Source organism: Canis lupus, chromosome 38, assembly GCF_048164855.1.
Source record: "Canis lupus baileyi chromosome 38, mCanLup2.hap1, whole genome shotgun sequence".
NCBI classification, from domain to species: domain Eukaryota; kingdom Metazoa; phylum Chordata; class Mammalia; order Carnivora; family Canidae; genus Canis; species Canis lupus.
Window position 1 is genome coordinate 8,529,132 of NC_132875.1, and position 24,825 is coordinate 8,553,956.

Below are 24,825 nucleotides of genomic sequence, written 5' to 3' on the forward strand. Positions count from 1 at the left end.
AAGAAACACCATCAAAGAACTTCCCTCCAGAATAAAACAATGATGTTCATTCCTCCAAACCACCAAATTTGAAGTCTACTGAAACAAAAACAAAAAGCCCCCCCACACACATAGAAAAGTAACAAAAATCACATTCTAGGGGTTCAGTGCATTTAGCAGCCTTCGCTGTGCTAATCATCCTTCAGCTGACTTTCAAAAAAAATTAACACCCTAGCGCATCAAAATATACATTTTCCATTTGCTTTGTTTAAATTAGAAATAATAATTAAAAAAAGAAAACTTGAAGGAATTCATAATCAACTGCCTGACTCAAGGGTGCATGGGTGGCTCAGTGGTTGAGCGTCTGCCTTCGGCTTAGATCGTGATCCCGGGGTTCTGGGATCGAATCCTGCATTGGGCTCCCTGCGTGGAGCCTGCTTCTCCCTCTGCCTATGTCTCTGCCTCTCTCTGTGTCTCTCATGAGTAAATAAATAAAACCTTAAAAAAAAAAAAAAGTGTTCCTATCACTTCTATCACTCAGGAAATGCCAAGGGTTTTAGGAGTTGTTTTAGGGAACGCCAAGTACATATTTCCCATTACACCACACAGTACAACTATCTCAAACCAAAAATTTTCTGTTTTTAAGATATACATGCAAAACAATATTCTTTAATGCCCTGTTGCAATATTTAAAGGCTCTCCCTCTCAAGAAACCCTGTAGCAACCTTCCTACAAACACACACATACTCTGTGCTAAGTGTTTCTTTCTCTGGTCTCCTATGCGCAATGTCACGTCTCTCAACCCTCCAGCTGCTGAGCCCTCGGATCCTGCTTCATCATGAGACCCTTGCAGGCAAACACAGGGAGTTCATTTCTGCAAGGTTAGCATCTCTCTCAGAGGTGAGCACCCAGCGAATTCTCAGTAAACATCTGTTGCAGGCATGAGCCTCCGGAACCTTGGCCAATGTATAGACTTGCAGAAAATCATTTTCCTCAGCTGAAGTAAAACTCTATCTCATGGCCAAACTTCCTTCACAGACTGACTAGAACACAAGATTCCTTTCACTAAGAATTACCAATGTACAGGAGACATGACTTTGCACTTACTCGGATTTTCGTAAAGATTACAGGCATCGATGCTGGCAGGCGTACAAAGACAAGGGTGTGCTTCTGCTCAACTGGTGGCAACTGAAATTGGTACGAGGTTTCTGCAAAGCAACTTGGCAATATATATGACAAGCCCTTACGATTCTGACTTTGCACTTCTTTTTTTTAAGATTTTATTTATTCACAAAAGACACAGACAGAGAGAGACAGAGAGGCAGAGACATTGGCAAAGGGAAGAAATAGGCTCCATACAGGGAGCCTGATGTGAGACTCGATCCCAGGACCCCAGAATCATGCCCTGGGCCGAAGGCAGACGCTTGACTGCTGAGCCACCCAGGCGTCCTTGACTTTGCACTTCTTAAGTTGAGAAGTGCAGATAAAGACTGGTTTACCAGGGGATCCCTGGGTGGCTCAGCAGTTTAACGCCTGCCTTTGGCCCAGGGCGTGATCCTGGAGACCCAGGATCGAGTCCCATGTCGGGCTCCCTGCATAGAGCCTGCTTCTCCCTCTGCCTGTGTCTCTGCCTCTCTCTGTGTCTCTCATAATGAATAAATAAATAAAATCTTTAAAAAAAAAAAGACTGGTTTACCAAGCTGTTCATTATTAAAGGGAAATGGCCTACATGCTCGATTATACTGTTATGGCACAGTTCAAAATGGACTAATACAGAACCACAAAAAACTATGCTAATGAAGAATTTGTAAAGACAAGAGCTGTGTTCGCCACATACCATTAAGCAAAAATGGTGGGATTCGATACCACCCATACAGGATCATATAAATAATACTGGAAACACAATATAATGTTATCATAGGTTATTCTTTGATGGTAGGATGGGGAAGGATTTTTATTCAAGTTTTTCTTTGCACAGGGGAAGTGGTACTTCATAAAATTACTTTTATAATTGAAAAAATTAACTTTATCTGAAAGATTCTTGAATTGAATCATTCAAAAGCTTGCCACATCTCTGCAGCCCTGGTGTCCACTTCTCTCTCGTGGCTTTCTCATGACCCTGAGCTTGGGCAACACCGTGTAGAGAAGCAGTAAACTTTATCCTTAAAGTGTCAGTCTCAGGCAGCCCTGGTGGCTTAGCGGTTTAGTGCCACCATCAGCCCAGTGTGTGATCCTGGGGACCTGGGATCAAGTCCTGCATCCGGCTCCCTGCATGGAGCCTGCTTCTCCCTCTGCCTGTGTCTCTGCCTCTCTCTCTGTGTCTCTCATGAATAAATAAATAAAAATCTTAAAAAAAAAAAAAAAAGTGTCAATCTCCTCCCATCACACAGTGGCTGGTGTGTGTATTCCTACAGAATCACAGGAGGCACATTTCTGTAAACCCAAGTGCATAATAAATGTGCCAGGAGGAATTTGTTGTTTGAGAAAAATCCAGGCAAAAGGGAAGGACAGAAGCCTCAGGCTTTTGCAAAGCTAGCTTCCACTCCCTGGAAGCTACTTACTGTAAGGAACACAGTATGAAAGTAATTTATTTTATTTTATTTTTTTAAATCAGGACATATAAAAAATAATAAATAAATAAATAAATCAGGACATAGACTGTACAACTGAAGTGTTTGTTAGAAAGAAAGAAAGAAAGAAAGAAAGAAAGAAAGAAAGAAAGAAAGAAAGAAAAGAAAAGAAAAGAAAAGAAAAAAAGAAAGAAAAGCTAACCAAGAGGTCATATCGGAGAGAGAGTCTGAGAGAGATTTGTGATAAACTCTCTATTGAACACACACATACATATTAACAGAAGAAAAAGGCAAAAAGAATTATACTACTGTAGGGCTGCAAAGAACCTTTAAAATCCTTTAGTAAAAGCTGTCAGCTTAAAAAATGAATAAATAGATAGATAAAACCTGTCAACTTTATTTTTTTTAAGATTTTATTTATTTATTCATGAGACAGGCAGAAACACAGGCAGAGGGAGAAGCAGGCTCCCTGCGAGCCTGATTTGGGACTCGATCCCAGGACCCTAGGATCATGCCCAGAGCCGAAGGCAGATGCTCAACCACTGAGGCACCCGGGCGTCCCTCAACTTTAGAAACATGAGTGTGGGGGGTACCTGGGTGGCTCAGGTAGTTGGAGCATCTGCCTTTGGCTCAGGTCATGATCCCAGGGTCCTGGGATGGAGCCCCACTTCCAGGCTCCCTGCTTAGTGGGGAGCCTGCTTCTCCCTCTCCCTCTCCCTCTCCCTCTCCCTCTGCCCCTACCCCTGGTCCTTCTCTTTCTCTCTCTCAAATAAATAAAATCTTAAAAAATGAAAATAAAAAATAGAAAAAAAAGGAACATGAGTGTGTTACTATTCCCCTCCACCCAGCAGTCCTGTCTCCCGTGCTTTCATCATTTTGGCTTTTCTAAACAAGGACAGACTTGGCTAAGGCTCCTAACAAAATGTGCCTGTCAGCAAAGCTCCCCAGATGAGCACAGGGGAGCCCTTACTTGAAAGGAGGACTATATATGCCTAGGATAGACCTCTTCTTGGTGCTTTTCATTCATTTGAAAGAAAAATGACTCTTAGATGCCTTCAGCTTCCTTCTAGCAAAGTCAATGAACATGAAATTTGGGCTTATCTTCATGATGCCAAACCTGATGCTTGTTCTGTCTTGTTTCTTCCAGAAGCACATACCTCTTCCCCTTGACCACATGGTGACTGAGGACCCAATATGGTTTTTGCTATATGGCCCAGCAGTGGTTTAAACAAGGGATAGGGGCAGCCCGGGTGGCTCAGCAGTTTAGCCCTGCCTTCAGCCCAGGGCCTGATCCTGGAGACCTGGGATCGAGTCCCACATCGGGCCCTCTGCATGGAGCCTGCTTCTCCCTCTGCCTGTATCTCTGCCTCTCTCTCTCTCTCTCTCTCTGTGTGTGTCTCTCGTAAATAAATAAATAAAATCTTTAAAAAAAAATAAAATAATATAAAAAAAATAAACAAGGGATAGCCCTGTAAATGGCTGGACTTCATGGACTTCAGACACCCAGAGAGCCTGGCCACACACCAGCTGTGTGACGTTAGGCAAGTAACTCAACCTCCCTGAGCTTCCACAGCTATGGAGGGAGGTGAAAACACCATTCGCTTCAATGACTACCAGACACTTCTCAACGAACCACAGTAAAACATTACCTTTTATAATTTGCCCAAACTTGGAAGCAACCAAGATACCCTTCAGTAGGCGAATGGATAAATTAAACTGCGGCACATCCAGTCAACAGAAAATTATTCAGTGCTAAAAAGAAACGAGCTATTAAACCATGAAAAGACGTGGAGGAAACTCAAATGCGTGTATTACCAACTGAAAGAAGCCAATGTGAGAAATCTACACACCGTATGGTTCCAAACAGAAGACATTCTAGAAAAGGCAAAACTATGGAGACTGTAAAATTGTCAGAGGGGTGGGGGTTGGAGAGAAGGTGAAGGGAGGTGAAGGTGGAGGCAGAAGGCAGAGCAGAGGGGACCTTTAGGGCAGTGAAAATACTCTGCACCATGCTACAATGTTGGATGTGTCCTCAGACATCTGCCCCAACCCACAGAATGGACAACACAGCGAACCTTCAGGTAAACTATGGACTGTGGGTGACCGTGACTTGTCAGCATAGGTTCACCCTTGGGAACATACCACTCTGGCGAGCGATGTGCTGATGAAGGGGGGCTGCGCACACCAGAGCTGATGGGAAATCTCTGTACTGTCATCTCAATTTTATTGCAAACCTCTACTTGCTGTAAAAAAAAAAAAAAAAAAAATCAAGTCTTTTTTTATTTATTTTTAAATATGTATGTATGTATGTATGTATGTATGTATGTATTTATTTGAGTGTGAGAGAGAGAGAGAGATTGAGAGTGAAGGAGGGAGCCTGCACAAAGAGGGAGAGGGAGAAGCGGACTCCCTACTGGGCAGGGAGCCTGATGTGGGGGCCGATCCCAGGACCTTGGGAACGTGACCTGAGCCCAAGGCAGACGCTTAGCCAACTGAACCCCCCAGATGCCCTAATAAAGTACTTTTTAAAAATTACATTTTACATTGTTTTCCAATGTTCTTTCACACCCACACAACACACACACATACACACACACACACACCAGATAAACAAAAGTCTTACAAAACAATTGTTTTAAGTAGGCTCCACACCCGGTGTGGGGCTTGAACTCACAATCCTGAGATCAAGAGTCTCCTGCTCTAGGACTGAGCCAGCCAGCCGCTCACAAATCAATCCTTAACCTTACTGTGTATAGTCTACTCCAATATCTTTTATCCTGTTTAGTCTTTTTTTTTTTCTTTTTTTTAATGCTAGTCAGGGTCCTTGAAACTGAAATTATAACCCAATAATGGGTTATGACTTGCACTTTGGAAAGTAGGGGGATTAAGTCAGATCCAGCACATGAAATGCCTGGCACAGTGTCTGGGACATAATGCACATTTGATAACTGGGAGACTAGGTTGTTACTGTTACTTTGTTATTGTTCTATATGCTGCTGTTGGCATTGCTTCTTCAGAAATCCCCAAAGCCAGACAGATAGGATATTCTTATTCCAGGACAGAGAACTTTTTTTTTTTTTTTTTAAGATTTTATTTATTTAAGAGAGAGAGAGCGCGCACAATCAGGGGGAGGGGCAGAGGATGGGGAGAAGCAGACCTCCCGCTGCGTGGGGAGCTGGGCTCAAGACTCGATCCCAGGACTCTGGCTGGAATCATGACCAGAGCCAAAGGCAGATGCTTAATGGACTGAGCCACCCAGGTGCCCTCAGGACAGACATTTCTAATCTAAGCTCCCAAGTAAAATCCTAAGTCGTCCCCACTTAGATTTGAGGGACTGAAATTTTGGTGATGATGGTTTATAAAATCTTTGCTTCTCAACAGCTGCAAAGGATAGTACAGAGAGGACCCTATTCACACAACCAGTGAGTGATGGGACTTCGAGTCCAACCACAGCTGCCTGGCTTCAAGATCTACCACCTGTCTAGAAGCTTCTTGAAGAATCACTTCCTGAGTGACAATACACCAAAGGTTTTCTGCAAGCTTCTCCATAGTTCTTTCATACTGCAGGGTAAGAAATGATACAAACAAAAGATTGCAAAAAAAGAAGAAAGAAAGGAAAGAAAGGAAAGAAGGGAAAGAAGGGAAAGAAGGGAAAGAAAGGGAAGGGAAGGGAAGGGAAGGGAAGGGAAGGGAAGGGAAGGGAAGGGAAGGGAAGGGAAGGGAAGGGAAGGGAAGGGAAGGAAGAGAAAAAAAGAGTCAAGTCCTGCTTACCAGGAAAGTGAGCAAAGTTCAGGAAACACCTGACCCCTGACCCCTGACTCTACTAGCAATGGCCAAGCACACAGACAAGAAGCATCGGTCAACTGTATTATTTTTAAATTCCACTGCTCCACATTCCCAGAACTCACACACACCACACCGGCCCAAGGGAGGCCACCTTTTAAAACTTGCGTAACATTCTGAGTTACATGGAAAAAGTATAAAGTACTCTGGGTCACAAAGTGTAAATGTTGCACAATGCATTCTACTATTGCTCTATATTTTTGCAATAAAAAATGGCCTGACTTTTTGCACCATGCTTAGATTTGCTCTTTTTTATTATTAGTTGCTCTATTAAATATTTATGTACGTCATCATTTTACATCAATATTTAATAGAGTCCCACTAATTGAAAAGGTGATGGTTGTGCAACAGTGCCAGGTAGACAGGTTAATGCATCAGGCCCATAACTATTAGCCTTCCTAATTTCAGGGAGAATAAATCAGTAACGTCAGCATCGTTTTATACTAAGAGTTTTTATTTAAAAAAAAAAAACTAAGGGTTTTTGTTTTTTTTTTATTTTTTTAAAAGATTTTATTTATTTATTCATGAGAGACACAGAGAGGGAGAGAGGGAGAGACACAGGCAGAGAGAGAAGCAGGCTCCATGCAGGGAGCCCGATGAGGGACTTGATCCCGGGTTTCCAGGATCACGCCCTGGGCTGAAGGCAAGTGCCCAACCACTGAGCCACCCAATGTTCTTTCACACCCACACAACACACACACACACACACACACACACACACACACCAGATAAACAAAAGTCTTAGCACCTGCTTTGGCCCAGGGTGTGATCCTGGAGTCCCAGGACCGAGTCCCACATCGGGCTCCCTGCATGGAGCCTGCTTCTCCCTCTGCCTGTGTCTCTGTGTGTTTCTCATGAATAAATAAATAAAATATTTTTAAAAAATAATAAAAATAATAAAAATAAAATTAAATTTAAAAAGACTCCACCCATTCAAATTGCCTAAGAGAACAATCACCTCAGGTTCACTTTGATAAGTCCCAGAAGAGCAAAACTCCTTAGTTGGAAAATTGCAGGAAAGCAAAAATTCTTTAGCCAGGAATGTGGCTAGGGAGGATCTTTCCTTCTCATTCCTCTTGGTTCAAAATCCTACTTAAATGAGTACCTTCAGTGGAGACCATGTGGGAGCAATGGTACTCCCTAAAAGAAAATTTCTCAGAAAATAATGGTGCAATTACAGGATTCTTGTGAAAGAGTTTTTGCTTCGTGGACTAATTTCTAATCTGAATCTCAGCCGCTTGCATCAACACCGAGCATGGATTTCATGGGTGTTTCGCGAGTGTCTAAGGACTGACTCCACGCTTGTGCACAGTCCTGGCCCGCAGCGGGGACACAGGCAGGCTAGTCCCCTTCTAGGCTCTGCACCTGCTATCGTCTTTATTGAAGGAGGCCCCCCCACATTGTATAAACTTGAAGTCCCACCAAATCTGGATTTACTCCTGGGGAGAAAAATTGGGTCTCTTCCTCAAGGCACTGACAGCCCCAGGATGTCAGGGCCCCGGCCTGTCCTGCCCTCTGTAGCCAGGGCTTCTCCAAGCGCCGCCGGAGACACGGGATGGTGCCGCCGAGCCCGTCACCCGCCTGGTCTCGAACCTGATGCAGGTTTCACACAAGGCCTGGCTCAGCTGCAGCTTTTCAAGGAGACCTTCTGGTGATGGAGCCTGGCACTGGTGTTTCTGCCCACGTGTCCCTCCCTCTCAGTGCACGTCCTAGAGAACTGCCAGAGTAATACTGTGCCTGGCACGCTGTGCGCATCAGTAATATTTGCTGGATGAATGCAAACCTTAACGACCTCCTTGCTCAAAATCATGACCTGCTCTTCAATATCCACAATATCAAATCCAAACTCCTCGGCCTTGGTGAGCTCCAGCCAGCTCTGGGTCCAGCTTCTTCCTGCCACTTCTTATTTGCCCCTGGATCTCCTGCAATTCTGAAAGGCTCCCGGGCACCCCTTAAAGTCACGGCCTCTTGTGCTTTGAGGTCTTCAGTGGGCTGCCTCTGATACCCACAGTGACCTTCGCTCACCCTCGCTGGCACACACAGCACACATAACTACCCACATACCCCAGCACGGCTTCTGGGTGGCATGATCTGACCCCTCTCCACCCTCACACTCCCTTCTCCAGGCAGATTGAGGCACTTCTGCTTCTAAGCATCCTTGTGCACCTGCTAAGCGTGTGCATCACAGCGCTTCTGGCCCTGGGCTGTCGTCCTTCGGCTCTTCCTCTCAGATCAGGGAATCCCGAAGGGCAGGACCTGTATCTTTTCACCTCTGTATCCAGGGCTCCTAGACATAGTGCCTGGCCCAGTATAGATTACCAATTAAAAAAATATATTTTTAATGAATATGAAGAGGAATTATAGAAAACATAACAAACAACGGGATAGCATCAACAAGGAGACAACTTCTGTGAACACTGCTATTTTTTAAATTACCAAATAAGTGCCAAAAAATAAAAAATAAAAAGATAATAAGTGCCTACATGTGTGAAGATTTGTTCTAGGCTTGGTGCAAAGGTTTGTGGTTATTTTTCTAAGATTTTATTTATTTGGGGAGAGAGAGAGAGAGAGAGAGAGAGAATGAGTGAGAGGAGGGGTAAAAGAAGAGGGAGAGAGAGAGAGAATCCTCAAGCAGGCTCCCGCTGAGCCCAGAGCCTGATGCAGGGCTTGATTTCACGACCCCAAGATCACAACCTGAGCTGATACAAAGAGTTTGATTCTTAACCAACTGAGCCACCTAGGTGCCCCTGCAAAGGTTTATTCTAAAGGACAGTACTAAAAAAATAAAATAAAAATAAATTAAAAAATAAAGGACAGTACTTGGGATGCCTGGGTGGCTTAGTGGTTGAGCATCTTCCTTGGGCTCAGGGTGTGGTTGCCCTGGGATCGAGTCCCACATCAGTCTCCCCGCAGGGAGCTTGCTTCTCCCTCTGCCTATGTCTCTGCCTCTCTCTCTGTGTCTCTCATGAATAAATAAATAAAATTTTTTTTTTTAAAAAAGTGTCTGCATTTGGCTCAGTTGTGATCCTGGGGTCCTGGGATTGAGCGCTGCATCGGGCTCTCTGCTCAGCAGGAAGCCTGCTTCTCCCTCTGCCTGCTTGTGCTCTATCAAATAATTTTTTTTAATAAAAATAAAAAATAAATAAAGGAAAACACTTACCAGCAAATAGGGGCACATTTTACTCACACAAAAGGAAATGTGGCCACTCAAGGGAACAAAGAACGAAGAGCCTTTCCCCTCGGAGTTAGCTACTTGGGATTTCTATCTTGGAAGCATGACCTCACTATCTCAGGAGCTGCAGGTCCAAGTCTGAGGTTCTCAGGCCAGAACTTACAATCACATGTCCTACAAGTATATAAGGCCCTCCGGCTCCAATGCCCTTATCAAAAGGAGACAGTAATACAGACCTCACAGGATTGTCGTCAGGATCATGCAGAGTAATTCGTATGACATAAGACATTAGTTCAGTGCCTGATACCCAGAAAACACCCAACAAATGGATTTGTCATCGCTGCTTCCAGGGCTCATGAGGTTTAGCCCATCCCCGATGTTTAATAGGACTGCCCATGTCTCTTAGCACAAAGCAACACCCAGCCATGTATTTCTGTACAGATCACAGGACAACTGGGTTTTGGTGTGGCTGACCTGTTAGGGCGACAAGGGGCTCTGCCTGGAGAGGGTGGAAATTCCTGCTCTGAGCCACACAGGAGAGCATGCGGATCCTCTGGGACTGAACCCGGGCCCTGTTCACAGGCACATCTCCTGATTCCTCGTGGCCTCCACTTTGGGGGCTGGGCCTTTCGTGACTCTCAAATCCTTGCACTCCTAGCTGTTCTCCTCATCTTCATTTTCTTTTAGTTATCTCTGGGCTATAAGGATACATTCTAGCCTGGTTCTGGACTTGATACAACTCCAAGTTCTGACTGCTTGTTTTGGGGCCTAAGCATGAAAGGGTGAGCAGCGCCCCCCTGAGGCCAGCGAGGTGATGGTGGCAGAAGTGGGCAACTCCACCAGGTTAAGGTGGCTCTTGGGAGAGGAGAGTCTTCCTCGCAGCTGACCGTGGAGGGTCTGCATTGGTGCTACATGAAGGGAACAGCCGTTCCGTTAGCATCTTGAACAGCACACCTGAGCTTACTGCACAAGAGCAGTGAGCCTCTTACCTCCTCGAAAGCATCACAGCCTGTCACCACAATATTGGGTCTGAACTGGTCCATTTTCACTTTCTTCTCCAGCCTGGTATTCAGATCCGCCAGGGAGGCTTCGGAGAGGATCATGATGGGGCTGCAGTCTGGGTAGGCCACCTGAGCCAAGAACACGGTGCCATCAGGCCTCCCTGCCCCATGAAATGCTTCAGCCCAACCGAAAGCGAAGCCAAGTCCAGAAGTGGTGCGCAGAGGGCGTGCAGTGCAGAGGGCCAGTGGTATTCCGGGAGGAGAGGGGACACCGCGGTCTTGGAACCGGACAAGTCAGGGCCAGGCCGGCTCCCACGGCGGGGCCTCGCTGGGGGTCCCCCCACCACACAGAAGGCAGCAGGCAGGGCTCAGAGCCATCATCACCTCCCGGGACTCACCCTGTTCTTCCCTCGAGCGCCCAGCACTAACCCCCTTCCCACAACATCCTCATCAAACAGGGGAAGGATCTGCTGCCGATCAGCTACACTCTGGTCCCAATTTCCTCGGACGGCACCACTCACTCAGCAAGCATTTATGGAGCAGCTGCTCCGTACCAGGCACTGTTCTAGGCAGGCAAACAGCAGGGAACAAGCAGATAAAAACCCCTGCGATCCAAGAGCTCATAGTTCAGGGAGGAAGCAGGAGCCACCTGAGGCGCTTGCATGTTAAACCCTAGCTCGCTGCAGAATCAAAGGCTTTGGTGTCTGGGCTGGAGCTGGCCCAGAGGCCTGGCTTCCTCAGAAAGCGCCTTTTCAGTGCCTCAAATGACCAGACCACACTGATGGCAAAGGGAACCCAGGAGGAAGTCTGCTTCGGTGATTTCAGGAAACTTGGCTCAGCCCCAAATGGACTTCTCACTTCACCTTCCCAATCTGAATGCCTCCCGAGCCCCGTGTCCCTGGGGGTCACCCCTGGCTTCTCCCTCCACAGGACCTGACACCTTCTACACCCCACACCTGCTGAAGAACGCACTCCACCTGGAGCCACTTCCCTCTCCAACCCCAATACCTGCCCAGGACGTACCCTCGGCCCCCCTCACCTGGGCCAGTCCTGCACTTTCTTAACTGGGGTCCCAAGCAAGGCCCTTTGTGGGTCAAGAAGGAAGCCGGACACACGGGGGTGACAGGCCACTGGCAGGAGGGCAGCGCTCTGGGAGCTCACCTGGTAATTCGGTACCACAGGAGAGAAAATTTCCTTCGACGGTCTTCCCTTCATGTGCTTCTCAAACTGAACCAGCCTGAAAGCTTCTGTTTTCAAGAAGCTGGTGAACCACTGAGCTGCCTCGTCGCCACAATCCCTGCCCTTAATGTCCATGCCGAACAGCCTGGAAGGGTCACAAGAGAGCGCCAGGGTTACTGTCCTGCCCTGACATGCTGACGGATGGCGTCCAAGCCGCAACAGCTGGACGGCTGGGACCTGACCATGACCACCCCAGGGGGCCAGGAGGGGGTCCTCAGGCCCGGGGCCGAGGCTGGGCAGACACAGAAGGGGAAAGAGCAGAAGGTGCTCCAGGGAGGAGCTTCTCAACCCTAATATGCCTACAAATCCCTGTGATCGTGTTAAGATGCAGACTGTGCGGGATCCCTGGGTGGCTCAGCAGTTTAGGGCCGCCTTCAGCCCAGGGCGTGATCCTGGGGTCCTGGGATCGAGTCCCACATCAGGCTCCCTGCATGGAGCCTGCTTCTTCTCTATGTCTCTGCCCCCCTCTTTCTCTGTCTCTCTCATGAATAACTAAATAAAATCTTAAAAAAAAAAAAAAAAAAGATGCAGACTGTGCTTCGGAAGGCCTGGCTGGAGCCAGAGATGCCACCTGCCTGAGAAGCTTCTGGATGCCTAAGCTGCGGGTCCTTGGGCCACACCTGGAGTAGCGAGGATTCACGAGGCTTTCAGAAGGGGGCAGGGCGACCGTGTGGTAGATGCAGCCTGAGCGTAGAGTCTGCTAGAACTGGTTCAGACTGGAATGCCCACCGTTCTCTAGCCTGTGACCTCACACAGTGCCCTGACCCTGGTCTGCAGCTGTGACCTGGAGAGGGTGATACAGCACCCACTCACAGGTGGGCAGGGCCTGGGGTAACACAGCAGGCTGTCTGCCTGGGAACCACGAACCAAACGTTTAAAAGCTACGTACCCCTCATAGGATGGTGAGTTGACTTGCAAACTATTTTTATCTCTGTTACTGCGATCACAACCTAGGCCAAAGGCAGACGCCCAACCACTGAGCCACCCAGGCACCCCCAAGTGGATTCTTTTTAAAGATTGACTTATTGGGAAGCCTTGGGTGGCTCAGTGGTTTAGTGCCGCCTTCAGCCCGGGGTGTGAGCTTGGAGACCCAGGATCAAGTCCCACCTCGGGCTCCCTGCATGGAGCCTGCTTTTCCCTCTGCCTGTGTCTCTCTCATAAATTTAAAAAAAAAAAAAAAGATTGACTTATTTATTGTGAGAGAGAGAGAAAGAGAAAGGCAGAGGGAAAGGGAAAGAAACACACTCCCCACAGAGCCCTGAGCTCAGCACGACCCTGAGATCATGATCTGAGCTGAAACCAAGAGTCCCATGCTTAAGTCAACTGAGCCACCCAGGCGCCCCTGTGAATGGATTTTTACAAAAAAAAAAAAAAAACAGTTTTATGGGAAAGTTCTTCCCATAATCAAAAAACAAAAACTAATCAAATCCTATACAGCAAAGCATTTCCCCTCCCTGTGCAGAGGCGTTAAGAGCAAATGCTAGGAGGCAAGTGGGTTCAAATTCCAGCTCTGCCTTGTGTGACAAGGATAGGAGTCCTGTCTTCCTCGTGTGAAGCAGAATTAATGATATCTACCTCGTAAGCCACTAATCAAACTGTTGCTCATAATTCATTAAATTTTTTTTTTTTTTATTTAAGAAGGCTCCATGCCCAGCTTGGAGCCCAACGTGGGCTGAACTCACAACCCTAAGATCGGGACCAGGGCCAAGACCAAAAGTCAGACACTTAACTGACTGAGCCACCCAGGCACCCCCAAAATACTTGTTAATTAACTAAATTTTACACTCAATGAATTATTACTTCAGACCCTTGAAATTTCAGAACCTTGAATGATGGTTTTCAGCTCAGATACTCTTTCCCCTGAGCCTTGGGACCATTGGACAACCCCAATTTCCACAAGCTGAAAATGCTCAGGTGTTACAAAGGGATCCAGAGCACCCCATGAGGAGTACCCGAGCTTCTAGGACTTCCTGGTTGCACAGGCCAAGGCCCCCATGAGGCCTAGAATGTGACCGCCCTGCAGGAGTCCTATAGACTGAAGGGAAGCCCAGGCCTGAGGCCTATCTAGGCCAGAGGTGGGAATCTCCTACACCTGACCGCTGCAGAGACCTGAGAGGCTGCAGTCACCTCGAAAGCTCTAGCACCCTTGTCACCCAACCCTGAAATACGGCTGCTAGAGTCCACTAATCCTCCTGTCTGCCTGGCTGGGGGGCTGCCAATGCTGAACAGAAGTCCACCCAACTTGAATAAACAGAGGCAAACTCTAAAGATTGGCCCTTTGCAGCCCCTCTCTACAGGTATCAACCATGCTTTTGGATTTCCTGTATTTTTGATGCTTTGGCATCCTGGGGCCTTGCTCATGTGGAAAGCACTGCCCCTCCCAGGCTAGTCCAATCCTACAGGTAGGAAACCACTCACCTTCTGCATGCATGCCAAGCAATGCAGAGCCTCCGCCCCAACTGCCTCCTCTATGGGCTCTTTCACTCAGGCCCACTGTCCCCAGCCCTAATCACCCAGGGCCTGGTATCAGACACCCAGAGACAGCCTCTCCGCCCCACAATGAAATTACTCAAACTAGCCAATCCTGAGGCTGTCTACGTCGTCTCACCTGGTACTTCCTGTGGAAACGACAGTAAAGGCTCTCGCTCCTGTCCCCCAACCCTGCACCGTACCCCAGCCCACCTCCTGACCAAGCCTGGTGCTCCTCGGTGTGGCCCTGCATGACATGCAAGCCCCCTATTTCCAGGGATTGTGAGTACAGAGAACTTCTTTTCTTCAGGGCATCTGTTTGGCTCAGTCTGTTAAGCGTCCGCCTTCAGCTCAGATCATGATCCTAAGGTCCTGGGATTGAGCCCATGTCTGGCTCCCTGCTCAGCGGGGAGTCTGCGTCTCCCTCTCCCTCTGCTTGTGCTCATTCTCGATCTCTCTCAAATAAACAAATAAAATCTTAAAAAAAAAAAAAAAAACTTCTTTCTTCATCACGGTCATTTGCACCTCTGCATGCCTTACCATACCTGATTAAAACAAATCCCAGGCCAGAGGGTATTATGCTGAGTAAAATAAGTCAATCAGAGAAAGACAGTTATCATCTGGTCTCACTCATATGCAGAATATAAGGACTAGTGCAAGGGACCATAAGGGAAAGGAGGGAAACTGAGTGGGGGAAAATCAGAGAGGAGGACAAACTATGAGAGACTCCTGACTCTGGGAAACAGGGTTGTGGAAGGCGAGGTAGGTGGGGGTAGGGGGTAACTGGGTGACGGGCACTGAGGAGGCCATGTGATGTGATGAGCGCTGGGTGTCATACTTTACGTTGGCAATTTAAGTTTAAAAAATAAAATAATTTTAAAATTAAGAAACAAATCCCGGGGACCCCCTAAAACAGCACTCTGCCTCACCCACTCATGCCTGACCACTGGCTCGATCCCAGGCCCGGCCAGGCTTCTCTTAAATTTTTCCTTCACCAAACCCATCACCTACTATACAAACTGTAGCCAGACAGCGTGCAGGGACGGGGAGTCTACAGGACAATCACGTCCCTCGCAGCACCCCAGGGGCCCCAAGGAGAGCACCTGCAATCGTGGACCTTGTTTGAGGGAGGCAGCTTGCTCGGCAAAACCAGCTGGTCCATGCCCGGAGCCTTGAGCATCAGGCACTCGCCCTCACAGGTGATGGACACCAGCACCAGGCGAGGCTCCTGCCGGGCGGTGACCATGTGCCCATCTTCCTTAATCACCAGCCAAAACCTGCCAAAAAACACACAGGAACATGCTCAGGAAAGCCTCCTCCACCCTCTCAGAGGCTTCCCCCCCCCGTCCGCCCCCCCCACCCCCCCGCCAGCTTTCTGTTTCATCAAAACTTTCCCCCTGCTCAGACTCCGGATCCAGCAAATTTTCTCTGGATAATTATCCTGACCTGGTCAAATTCTTTGGATCCCAATGTGGGTGCCCCCAAAAAGCACCTTGCTTGGAAGAAACAGCCCTGGGAGAGACTATCTGGCCAATGTGTGAAAATCCCTGATTCTGCAAATCCAGAAAATGAGATGGGCTGAGGGAGCTTCCCTCCTCTCCTCTTAGGTAATCTTGGTGCCTCCTTTTGGGGCTTTGCTTTGGACATAAACTTCCCCACACTCCTTAAACACTCCCAGTCGAAGCGAATGTCTTCCAGGTGTTTTTGCTGTGGAACACGATGGGACCCAAACCACCGGCCCAAGTGAACTACAACTCTAGACAGGGTCTTGTGATGTTCGGGATTCCAAAGGATCCAGACAGGCCTCCACTCTGTTTAACCTGCGGTGGCACTGGGGTCTGACATCGGGAGACCCCCAAGCAGCCTCTCCTCTTCGTATGCAGGTTCTGATTCAGAGAATGAAGATTCCCACGAACATGACTTAGCTCAGAACTCCACTTACCTCTGGAGAGCCCATGGTTCTAGATGGGTTTTCACGCTGCATCCTATCTAGTGGGGAGATCAGCTAACCTTTCCTAGAAAGGGGAAGGGAGGCTGGCCTGGGTACGTCGGTTATGCTTTTATCTATAACAGAGCGTATGGTTGGGGTTACACCACACAAACAATTTGATTCTGAAAAGATATTTTTTTTAAGTCTTTTTTTTTAATTTTTTTATTTATTTATGATAGTCACAGAGAGAGAGAGAGAGAGAGAGAGAGAGAGAGGCAGAGGGAGAAGCAGGCTCCATGCACCAGGAGCCCGACGTGGGATTCGATCCCGGGTCTCCAGGATCGCGCCCTGGGCCAAAGGCAGGCGCTAAACCGCTGCGCCACCCAGGGATCCCTGATTCTGAAAAGATATTTAAAGGGCAGCCTGGGTGGCTCAGTGGTTTAGCGCCGCCTTTGGCTCAGGGCCTGATCCTGGGGTCCGGGGATCGAGTCCCGTGTCGGGCTCCCTGCGTGGAGCCTGCTTCTCCCTCTGCCTGTGTCTCTGCCTCTCTCTGTGTGTGTCTCTCATGAATGAATAAATGAAATCTTTTAAAAAAGCATTCTGTCCCCTAGAGAAAGGAAGCTCAATACCACCTGTCTGAGACAGAACACAAGTGCGGTGCGTGGGGATGTCCACAGGCCCTGAGTTATGAGCAGCAGCTGAAAGCTCGGGCTTTCCAAATGTGAGCAGGATAAAAAGGACAGCCTCTTCCAGAATGAGGGGCGGCTCCTCTAAGGAAGACATTTCCAAATATGACTGGAACCAAATGGGAATGCCTGCAATGCCCTGATGAGGAAACCTGATTTCAGAGTGCAGGCAGGTCCATCTCGGCCCTCACCTGACCCCAGGAGGTGTCCCTTCCCTGCAGCCCAGCAGCACGCTGGCTGCCACCTGTGCCTGCCACCTGGCGTCAGGGTATGGCAGTGGGGGTATGACAGTGCAAAGGCATCTGAGGAGTTGTCTTGGCTCTTCCCATCCAAGAGCTGGGATGCTGGGCAGCAGCAGGCCCCCAGCCTCCTGAGAAGCCACCTTATTCCTTTCAGATGTCTTTGGCTCCCAGGGTTGTGTGGCAGCTCAGCTACGGGGCTCTGTGACCAAGGGGATCCCTGCTACTTTGCTGCAGTTCCATTCCCTCGAGGCTGGGCCCTGCTCCTATCTCCAGCCTCATCCTGGGGTGCAGAGCTCTGGATGACCCTGCTGTTTAATCCTACCAAAGCCTTTACCTTAAACTTCCAGCGTGCCTTGGCACCAAACAGGACTCCTTCCGAGATCTACACACAGCCAGACACTTGTCCCAGCAGGAGTCTGCACTTCATTTCTGACAGTGAGGCCAGGCCCTCCCTGGGCTAAGTCTCCTGGGCTTCTACCCACCTCCACCTCAGCCCTCACTCGGGCTCACCAGCCCCACCCTGAGCTCCAACCTGCTGTAACCTCCAACCTGCTCCAACCTCCCCTGGGCGTTAACCGGGAGAAGTGGGGGCTGGACATTTTGTGCTACCTGCTGCAAAGGGAAAGTCAGGTGGTGGCTTGCAGAAAATCAAATGCCAGGATAGGACAGAGACTCCAATAAAAGACAAAAAATAGGGATCCCTGGGTGGCTCAGTGGTTTAGCGCCTGCCGTCAGCCCACGGTGTGATCCTGGAGTCCCGGGATCGAGTCCCACATTGGGCTCCCTGCATGGAGCCTGCTTCTCCCTCTGCCTGTGTCTCTGCCCCTCTCTCTCTCTCTCTCTCTCATGAATAAATGAATAAAATCTTAAAAAAAAAAAAAGAATAAAAAGTTGCTGCCTGTAACATACCCCGACCACCCTCATTACCCTGTCTATTGGGGTAATGACATTTGTCACCGCTTGCACTCAAATGATGCCCAGTGAATAAGTATCTCTGTTCTGACAGATCTGAAATTAAGGAGTAAGTCTGACGGGTGGATTTTTCATGACCGAGCTGTCCCCAAACTAACACCTTCTTTTCCACCTAAAACAGGAGTGTGCAGTGTGAGGATCAGTGTGGAGGCCAGAGCTCAGATTCTCCAGAAGAACAACAGTGAGTGATCACAGAGGTGGGGGGAGCAGAGCCCAGGACAGCTGGAACACCTCATGGCTAAACTTAGAAAGTGAACTGGGAAGCAGAAGTGCCTGAAAAGGGGGGCAGAGGGGGCAGGCAAGAGGTAAAGACACCCAGGATGATAAGCATAGAGAGCGCATTTCTCCAGGAGATCACAGTCTGTGCAGAAAACATCAAAGGCTGGCTTCAGAAGGGCCAGCGAAGATTTAGGACCGACTGAGTCATATGTACCCACCAAGGAGAGCGGGATTTACAAGGTCAAAGAGGGCAACCAACCCTCCCACCTTCTGTGCCAATCAGGCCATGCCAGAGCTCTGCTCTGCGAGGTGGACTTTGAACCAGCTCAAAGTCCAGGGTGCCCACGCCAAACATTCACAAATGTGTTAAGAGCTTTGAACAAGGGACCTCTGGGTGGCTCAGCAGGCTCGGGTTATGATCCCAGGGTCCTGGGATCAAATCCCGCATCAGGCTCCCCACAGGGAGGTTGCTTCTCCCTCTGCCTATGTCTCTGCCTCCTTCTCTCTGTCTCTCATGAATAAATAAATAGAAAAAAAAGAAAAAAAGAAAGAAAAGAAAAGAAAAGAAAAGAAAAGAAAAGAAAAGAAAAGAAAAGAAAAGACGAACGAACGAACGAGCTTTGGACCAAATAGTTTTAGAAATCTGAAGACAAAAGCCCTAATGGAGGAAGAGCCCAGCTTCCTAGAATGGTTCCAAAGATGTAGGTTCAAAATGGAATTAGGGACACCTGGGTGGCTCAGTGGTTGAGCATCTGCCTTCAGCCCAGACATGATCCCAGAGTCCCAGGATCGAGACCGAGACCCACATTGGGCTCCCAGCATGGACCCTGCTTCTCCCTCTGCCTATGTCTCTGCCTGTCTCTCATGAATAAATAAATAAAATATTTTTAAAAAATGGAATTAAATCCAAGAGGCCTCTTCCTGCCTTCTAGACTGTTTGCAGTTTCATTATTATTAAAGTCTTAAGTTGAGAGAATAGCAGTCATTTAGCAAAGTTCTTTCTAGCTTGCTTCCGAGTTTCAATTACCCTTTAAAAAACAGAACCTAGGGATCCCTGGGTGGCACAGCGGTTTAGCGCCTGCCTTTGGCCCGGGGCGCAATCCTGGAGACCCTGGATCGAATCCCACGTCGGGCTCCCGGTGCATGGAGCCTGCTTCTCCCTCTGCCTATGTCTCTGCCTCTCTCTCTCTCTCTCTCTCTCTCTCTCTCTCTCTCTGTGACTATCATAAATAAAAAAAAATAAAATAAAAAAATTAAAAAACAGAACCTAGGGCAGCCCGGGTGGCTCAGCGGTTTAGCGCCACCTTCAGCTCAGGGCATGATCCTGAAGATCCCAAATCAAGTCCCACGTCGCGCTCCCTGCATGGAGCCTGCTTCTCCCTCTGCCTGTGTCTCTGTGTCTCCCTCTTTCTCATGAATAAATAAATAAAATATTTTAAAAAATAAAAATATAAACAGAACCTAGATTAATTAGGGTCTTTGAGATCATGAAGTCCAACCCCTTTCTTTTGTAAATAAAAAAAATGAGGCTGGGAAAGTTTAGATGATTGTGTGCGGGTCTCTTGATCCTCTGTGCAATCCTCGCTCTTTTAAATCACATTGAAAAAAGTGTGCATGATTGCTGTGCCCCCAGAGACTGAGTTCACATCCCTCTAGCACACAACTGCCCTGGGTTAGACACTCATCCTTTCTGATACTGTTGTTTTTTACTTGCAGAGTGGAGATCGTATCGAGGCCTCATGACTGTGCCGAGGCTTGTGTAAGATCGTCTATGGGACAGGATTCAGCTCGATGTCCCAGGCACATGATGAACCAAATCCATGGATTTGAACCAGGCCTTGTCCCACCCCCTCCCAGGAGGTGCACACCTCACCTTCCCCATCCCAAGCAGTTATTTTTCAAAACAAGGGGAAAGGGGACACTGATACAGTTCCATTTATTGTAAGATACCCACAGGAGCAGAAAAGCCAAAGACAAATCCTTTTGTTCCTCAAGAGCAATCATCACAGCAAAGTCGTGACGAGAAGTGGGGAAACAGTCATTCAGATGATCAGAAGAGAGACAGATAAGAGCTGGAAATCTGTCTGAGAAACAACTTCAGTGCTTCAAGTGGGGAAGTAGCACAAGGCCACTTTCTCTAACTGTGCACCATGAGTCTTTGCTTCTTCCAGTTTCTGGAGGGTGTCCAGGTCCACTGTGCCTAAAGTTTTCCCAGCAGTAAGAAGGCTTTTCTAATCCTTCATACTTGAATAAGCTCTGAACATGCTCTTCTCTGTCTTAAATGACCCCAGATATAGTCTTTTAATTATAGCATCAGGTTCACCTGGGGAGATTTTAACACTACATGCATTGTCTTCACACTTGCTGATTTTTTTTTTTTTAAGATTTTATCTACTTATTTGACAGAGAGAGAAAGAATGAGAGCACAAGCAGGAGGAGCAGCAGGCAGGGGGAGAGGGAAAAGCAGGCACCCGCTGAGTAGGGAGCCACTTCAGGGGCTCGATCTCAGGACTCTGAGATCAAGACCTGAGCTGAAGGCAGACACTCAACTGACTAAGCCACCCAAGCGCCCCAGCTCTTGGTGATTCTGATTCCATAGGTCTGGGATGGGACTCTCAGGAAAAATTAAAGTTTTATTTTTTTTAAGATTATTTATTTATTTATTCATGAGAGACACAGAGAGAGAGAGAGAAGCAGAGACACAGGCAGAGGGAGAAGTAGGTTCCCTGCCAGGAGCCCAATGTGTGACTTGATCCCGGGACTCCAGGATCACGCCCTGGGCCGAAGGCAGATGCTCAACTACTGAGCCACCCAGACATCCCCAAAATTAAAGTAGGGTTTTTGGTTTTTTTGTTTTTTTTTAAGTTTTAAAAATCTTTCCAGTGGCTCTTTAAATGTTACGGTTCCTCAGGTGACTCACTCCTCTCCTGAAATATGACAGAGACAAATTCTGTAGGATTTCACTCATAGGTGGGATTTAAGAAACAGAACAAATGAGCAAAGGGAAAAAGACACAGACAGACAAACCAAGAAACAGACTCAGTGACAGGTACCAGAGGGGAAGTGGACGGTTGGTTGGATGGGGATGAAGGAGCCCACTTGTCATGAGCACTGGATGTTGTATAGAGGTGTTGAATCACTACACTGTACACCTGAAATTTATACTGCACTGTACGTTAACTGGAATTTAAATAATTTTTTAAGTTCTGTTGATAAGTTGTGCACCCTTGATGTGACACAAGGAGAATGGAACTTTCTGCTCTTCCTCCCAAAAATCCATAATCCCTGTCAACCACAAGAAAAACATCAGATAAACCCAAACTGAAGGACTCTCTACAAAATGTCCACTCGGGATTCCTCAAAACTCTCAAGCTCTCAAAAAACAATAAGAACCTGAGAAACTACTACAGTCTAGAGAAGCCCAGGAGTCCCGACATCTAAATATAATTATAAATGTATCCTGGCTGAGATCTGAAGATAGGAAAAGAAAGGCATTAAGTGAAAACCAAGGAAATCTGAATAAAGTACAGATTTAAATAAATAAATGAATGAGTGAGTGAAAATAAAAACCTCTCCGGGATTATGGGTGCCTGGCTGGCTCCACTGGTACAGCATGTGACTCCGGATGTGTCAGGGTTCTAAGTACTAGCCCCACGCTGGGGGTAGAGATTACTAAAAATAAAAACAGAACACAAAAATCTCTCCGGGATTAGAAATCAGGGGTGAAGGAGGATGGAAAATCCTCGAGAGTTACATGATCTGCATACACAGCATTTCTCTAAAACAAATTGAAGTTTTTTCAAAGCTGTGAGTCCACTTTTTTTTTTTTTTTTGAGTCCACATTTTTTAAAGAAGACCGCAGTGAAGAGTGAATACGTGTGTCCTGGAATGAAATCTGGGCAGCAGGCAGCCTCTGCTAGAAGATTCCTTGAGTGACCAACGTGCAAACAACCCTCCCCTCCCTCTATGTAAAGGAACAAAACCACCCCAGCCAGAGGGGAAGGCATCTTATCCCTAATGAACCAAAGAAGGGGAATCTGTTGCTCTTTCTAGAGTTTAGCAGCCTTCACCATCAAGTGAACCTCCCCGATATCTGGCTGCACAATTCTGTGTCCGTGGGTGTCTCCAGCCTCACCTTTGGGATGAGTTAAATGACAGGACACCTCTTCTCTTGGGGAGGGGGGGGTGGAATTTGCATACACCAGGCCTTATGTGGGTAGAGACTTTAGCCAGAGTCCTTCACTAAGAACCTCTCTGCCTCTGGGGAGAGGGGACACACTATTTCCTTAATGGCAAATATTACATCTGCAGTGCCCCAGACACCCCGTCTTCCCAACACAAAACTTCACTCTGCTCGTTACTTATGAAAGTGGATCAAGTCTCCCCACCTCCTGGGTCAGGACCTGAGGCACCTGCTCCGGGGCTGGGGACGTGGGAGGAACAAGCCCCAGCAAGACCGAAGCCAGTGTCCTTGAACGAGACCCGGTTCAGCGTTGCTCCTGTCCGCCACGAGGGCTCACGGCATTTTTATGTCCTACTATTGTGCTGTGGCCTAAGAGACAATCAGAAAGTTTAGAAGGAGCAGGAGACTCGGAGGGGCAACCTTGGAAATAACCAGGTCGCCCCTGCCCCTCTGCGCAGGTGGAACCTCTCTAGACAGGGGCAGGGGTCGGCCCCCACCTACCTTTCCAAATCTGAACCAGACCCGAGCTGACCTTCCCTGCTGAAGGCTCCAAGACCAAGCGTCCAACCAGCAGCCCAGGAGACGCAAGCGGCCGACCTCGAGACCCCTTCCCGCGAGCTGCGGCCCCCACCCCCGCCCCGCGGGTCCCGCGCAGCCCGGCCTACCTGTCCCGCAGGTGCCCGCAGCGCAGCCCCAGGGCCGTGCACTCCGCCGCGCTCACCCGCACGCCCTTGCACGACTTGACCGGGTAGATCCAGAGCTGCGCCACGGTGCCCACCTGCCGCAGCCGCCCGCGCCGCCGGGACCGCGCGCGCCGCCAGGCCACCGTCCCCAGCGCCGCGGCGGCCAGGCCGAGCGCCGCCCCCGCCAGCCAGGCGGGCCGGGAGGGCGCGGGGAGGCCCAGGCGGCGCGGGGCCCACGAGCCGGCGGCGCCCATGGCCCAGCGCGCGGCGCGCGACGCCTGCAGCTCCGGCCGGGGCGCGGGGGCGCGGGGGCGCGGGGGGCGCGCGGAGGGCGGGCGGGGGCGCGGCGGCTCGGGGCTGGCCCTGCGCTCCCTGCGGCCCGCGCCGTCACCGGACGTGAGCGGGAAAGGCCCGCGCCCGCCGCCCCCTCCCCGCCCGCTCTCCCGGGGTTGGTCGCCGGCCCCTCGCTGCGCCCGCCCCCCGCGCAGGACAGGCCCCGGCCCCGGCCACGCCCCCGGCCCCGGCCACGCCCCCGGCCCCGGCCACGCCCCCATCGGGCCACGCCCACGCCACGCCCCCGCAGGCTCCGCCCGGCCCCGCCCCTCTGCCCCGGCTCCGCCCCCAGGCCCCCTACTCCCTACCCCCGCCTCCGCCACTCCCCCTGCCAGCCCCGTCCCCGGCCGCGCCCCACGCGGGCTCCAGCCCCATCCCCCACCCCTCCCCCGCCTCCCGGCACCGGCCCCGGCCACGCCCCCGCCCCCTCCCCCCGCCGGCCCTTCCCTCCGGCCCCGCCCCCAAGCCTCCCACTCCCTCCCCCCGTCCCCGCCCCACTCCTCCCGCCCCTCCGCTCCCTCCCCCCCCCGTCCCCGGCCCTCCAATTCGCTCTCCCCTCCGCCCCTCCGCCCCCCACTCCCTCCCCCCCCGCCCCGCCCCCCTACCCCTACTCCTCCCCCGGCCCCCCCTTAACCCCGTTTCTTTTTTCTTTCTTTTTTTTAAAGATTTTTATTTATTCATAGAAACACAGAGAGAGAATGAGAGGCAGAGACAGGCAGAGGGAGAAGCAGGCTCCACGCAGGGAGCCCGACGTGGGACTCGATCCCGGAGCTCCAGGATCACGCCCTGGGCTGCAGGCGGCGCTAACCGCTGAGCCACCGGGGCTGCCCTAACCCCGTTTCTAACGCGGCCCCTCCGCCGCCTGCTCCCGCGCGAGAACCGGTGCGGAGGCCGCCCCGCCTCGGGGCCCGGATGGGGCGCTCGGGACCCAGCCCGGGAAGCGGCCGGCGGGCGGCGGACCCGGAGGCTTTACAAGGCGGGAGCTGCTTGCTGGACGGACGCAGCGTTCTCGCGCCCCGGGTGGAAGCGTCTGCGGAGAGACAAGCCCCGAGGGCAGCCCGGGTGCCCAGGTGGCCCAGCGGCTGAGCGCCTAGCTGTGGCCCAGGGCGTGACCCTGGAGACCTGGGATCGGGTCCCGCGTCGGGCTCCCTGCAGGGAGCCTGCTTCTCCCTCGGCCTGTGTCTGTGTCTCTCATGAATAAAATCTTAAAAAAAAAAAAAAAGACAAGCCCCAAGGGCGGCGTGACTTCCGGCCCCTGGGGGGACGACCTCAGCCCCTCCGCAGTGCCCCCCAGTGCCCCGCAC

At 49.9% G+C, this 24,825-nt stretch overlaps 1 protein-coding gene across 6 annotated transcripts in view; it reads right to left on the bottom strand.

The window, feature by feature from the left end:
- MTARC2 (mitochondrial amidoxime reducing component 2) overlaps window positions 1–23,482 on the bottom strand; it is a 36,622-nt gene extending 13,140 nt beyond the window's left edge. For 2 of the 6 annotated variants that reach the window (XR_012025789.1, XR_012025791.1), the window contains exons 1-5: window positions 23,171–23,442; window positions 15,377–15,550; window positions 11,727–11,889; window positions 10,554–10,694; window positions 8,559–9,772 (exon numbers count right to left, since the gene is read on the bottom strand). Coding sequence is in view for 3 of the 6 variants with exons in the window: in XM_072814520.1 (XP_072670621.1) it covers window positions 10,554–10,694; window positions 11,727–11,889; window positions 15,377–15,550; window positions 23,171–23,442 (750 nt within the window). In the remaining 3 variants the exon portion in view is untranslated. Of the gene's footprint in view, window positions 1–8,558; window positions 9,773–10,553; window positions 10,695–11,726; window positions 11,890–15,376; window positions 15,551–23,170 lie in introns of all 6 variants that reach the window. The other 4 variants (XM_072814520.1, XM_072814519.1, XR_012025790.1 and 1 more) reach the window with 3 other exon arrangements.
- Window positions 23,483–24,825: the final 1,343 nt, after the last annotated feature.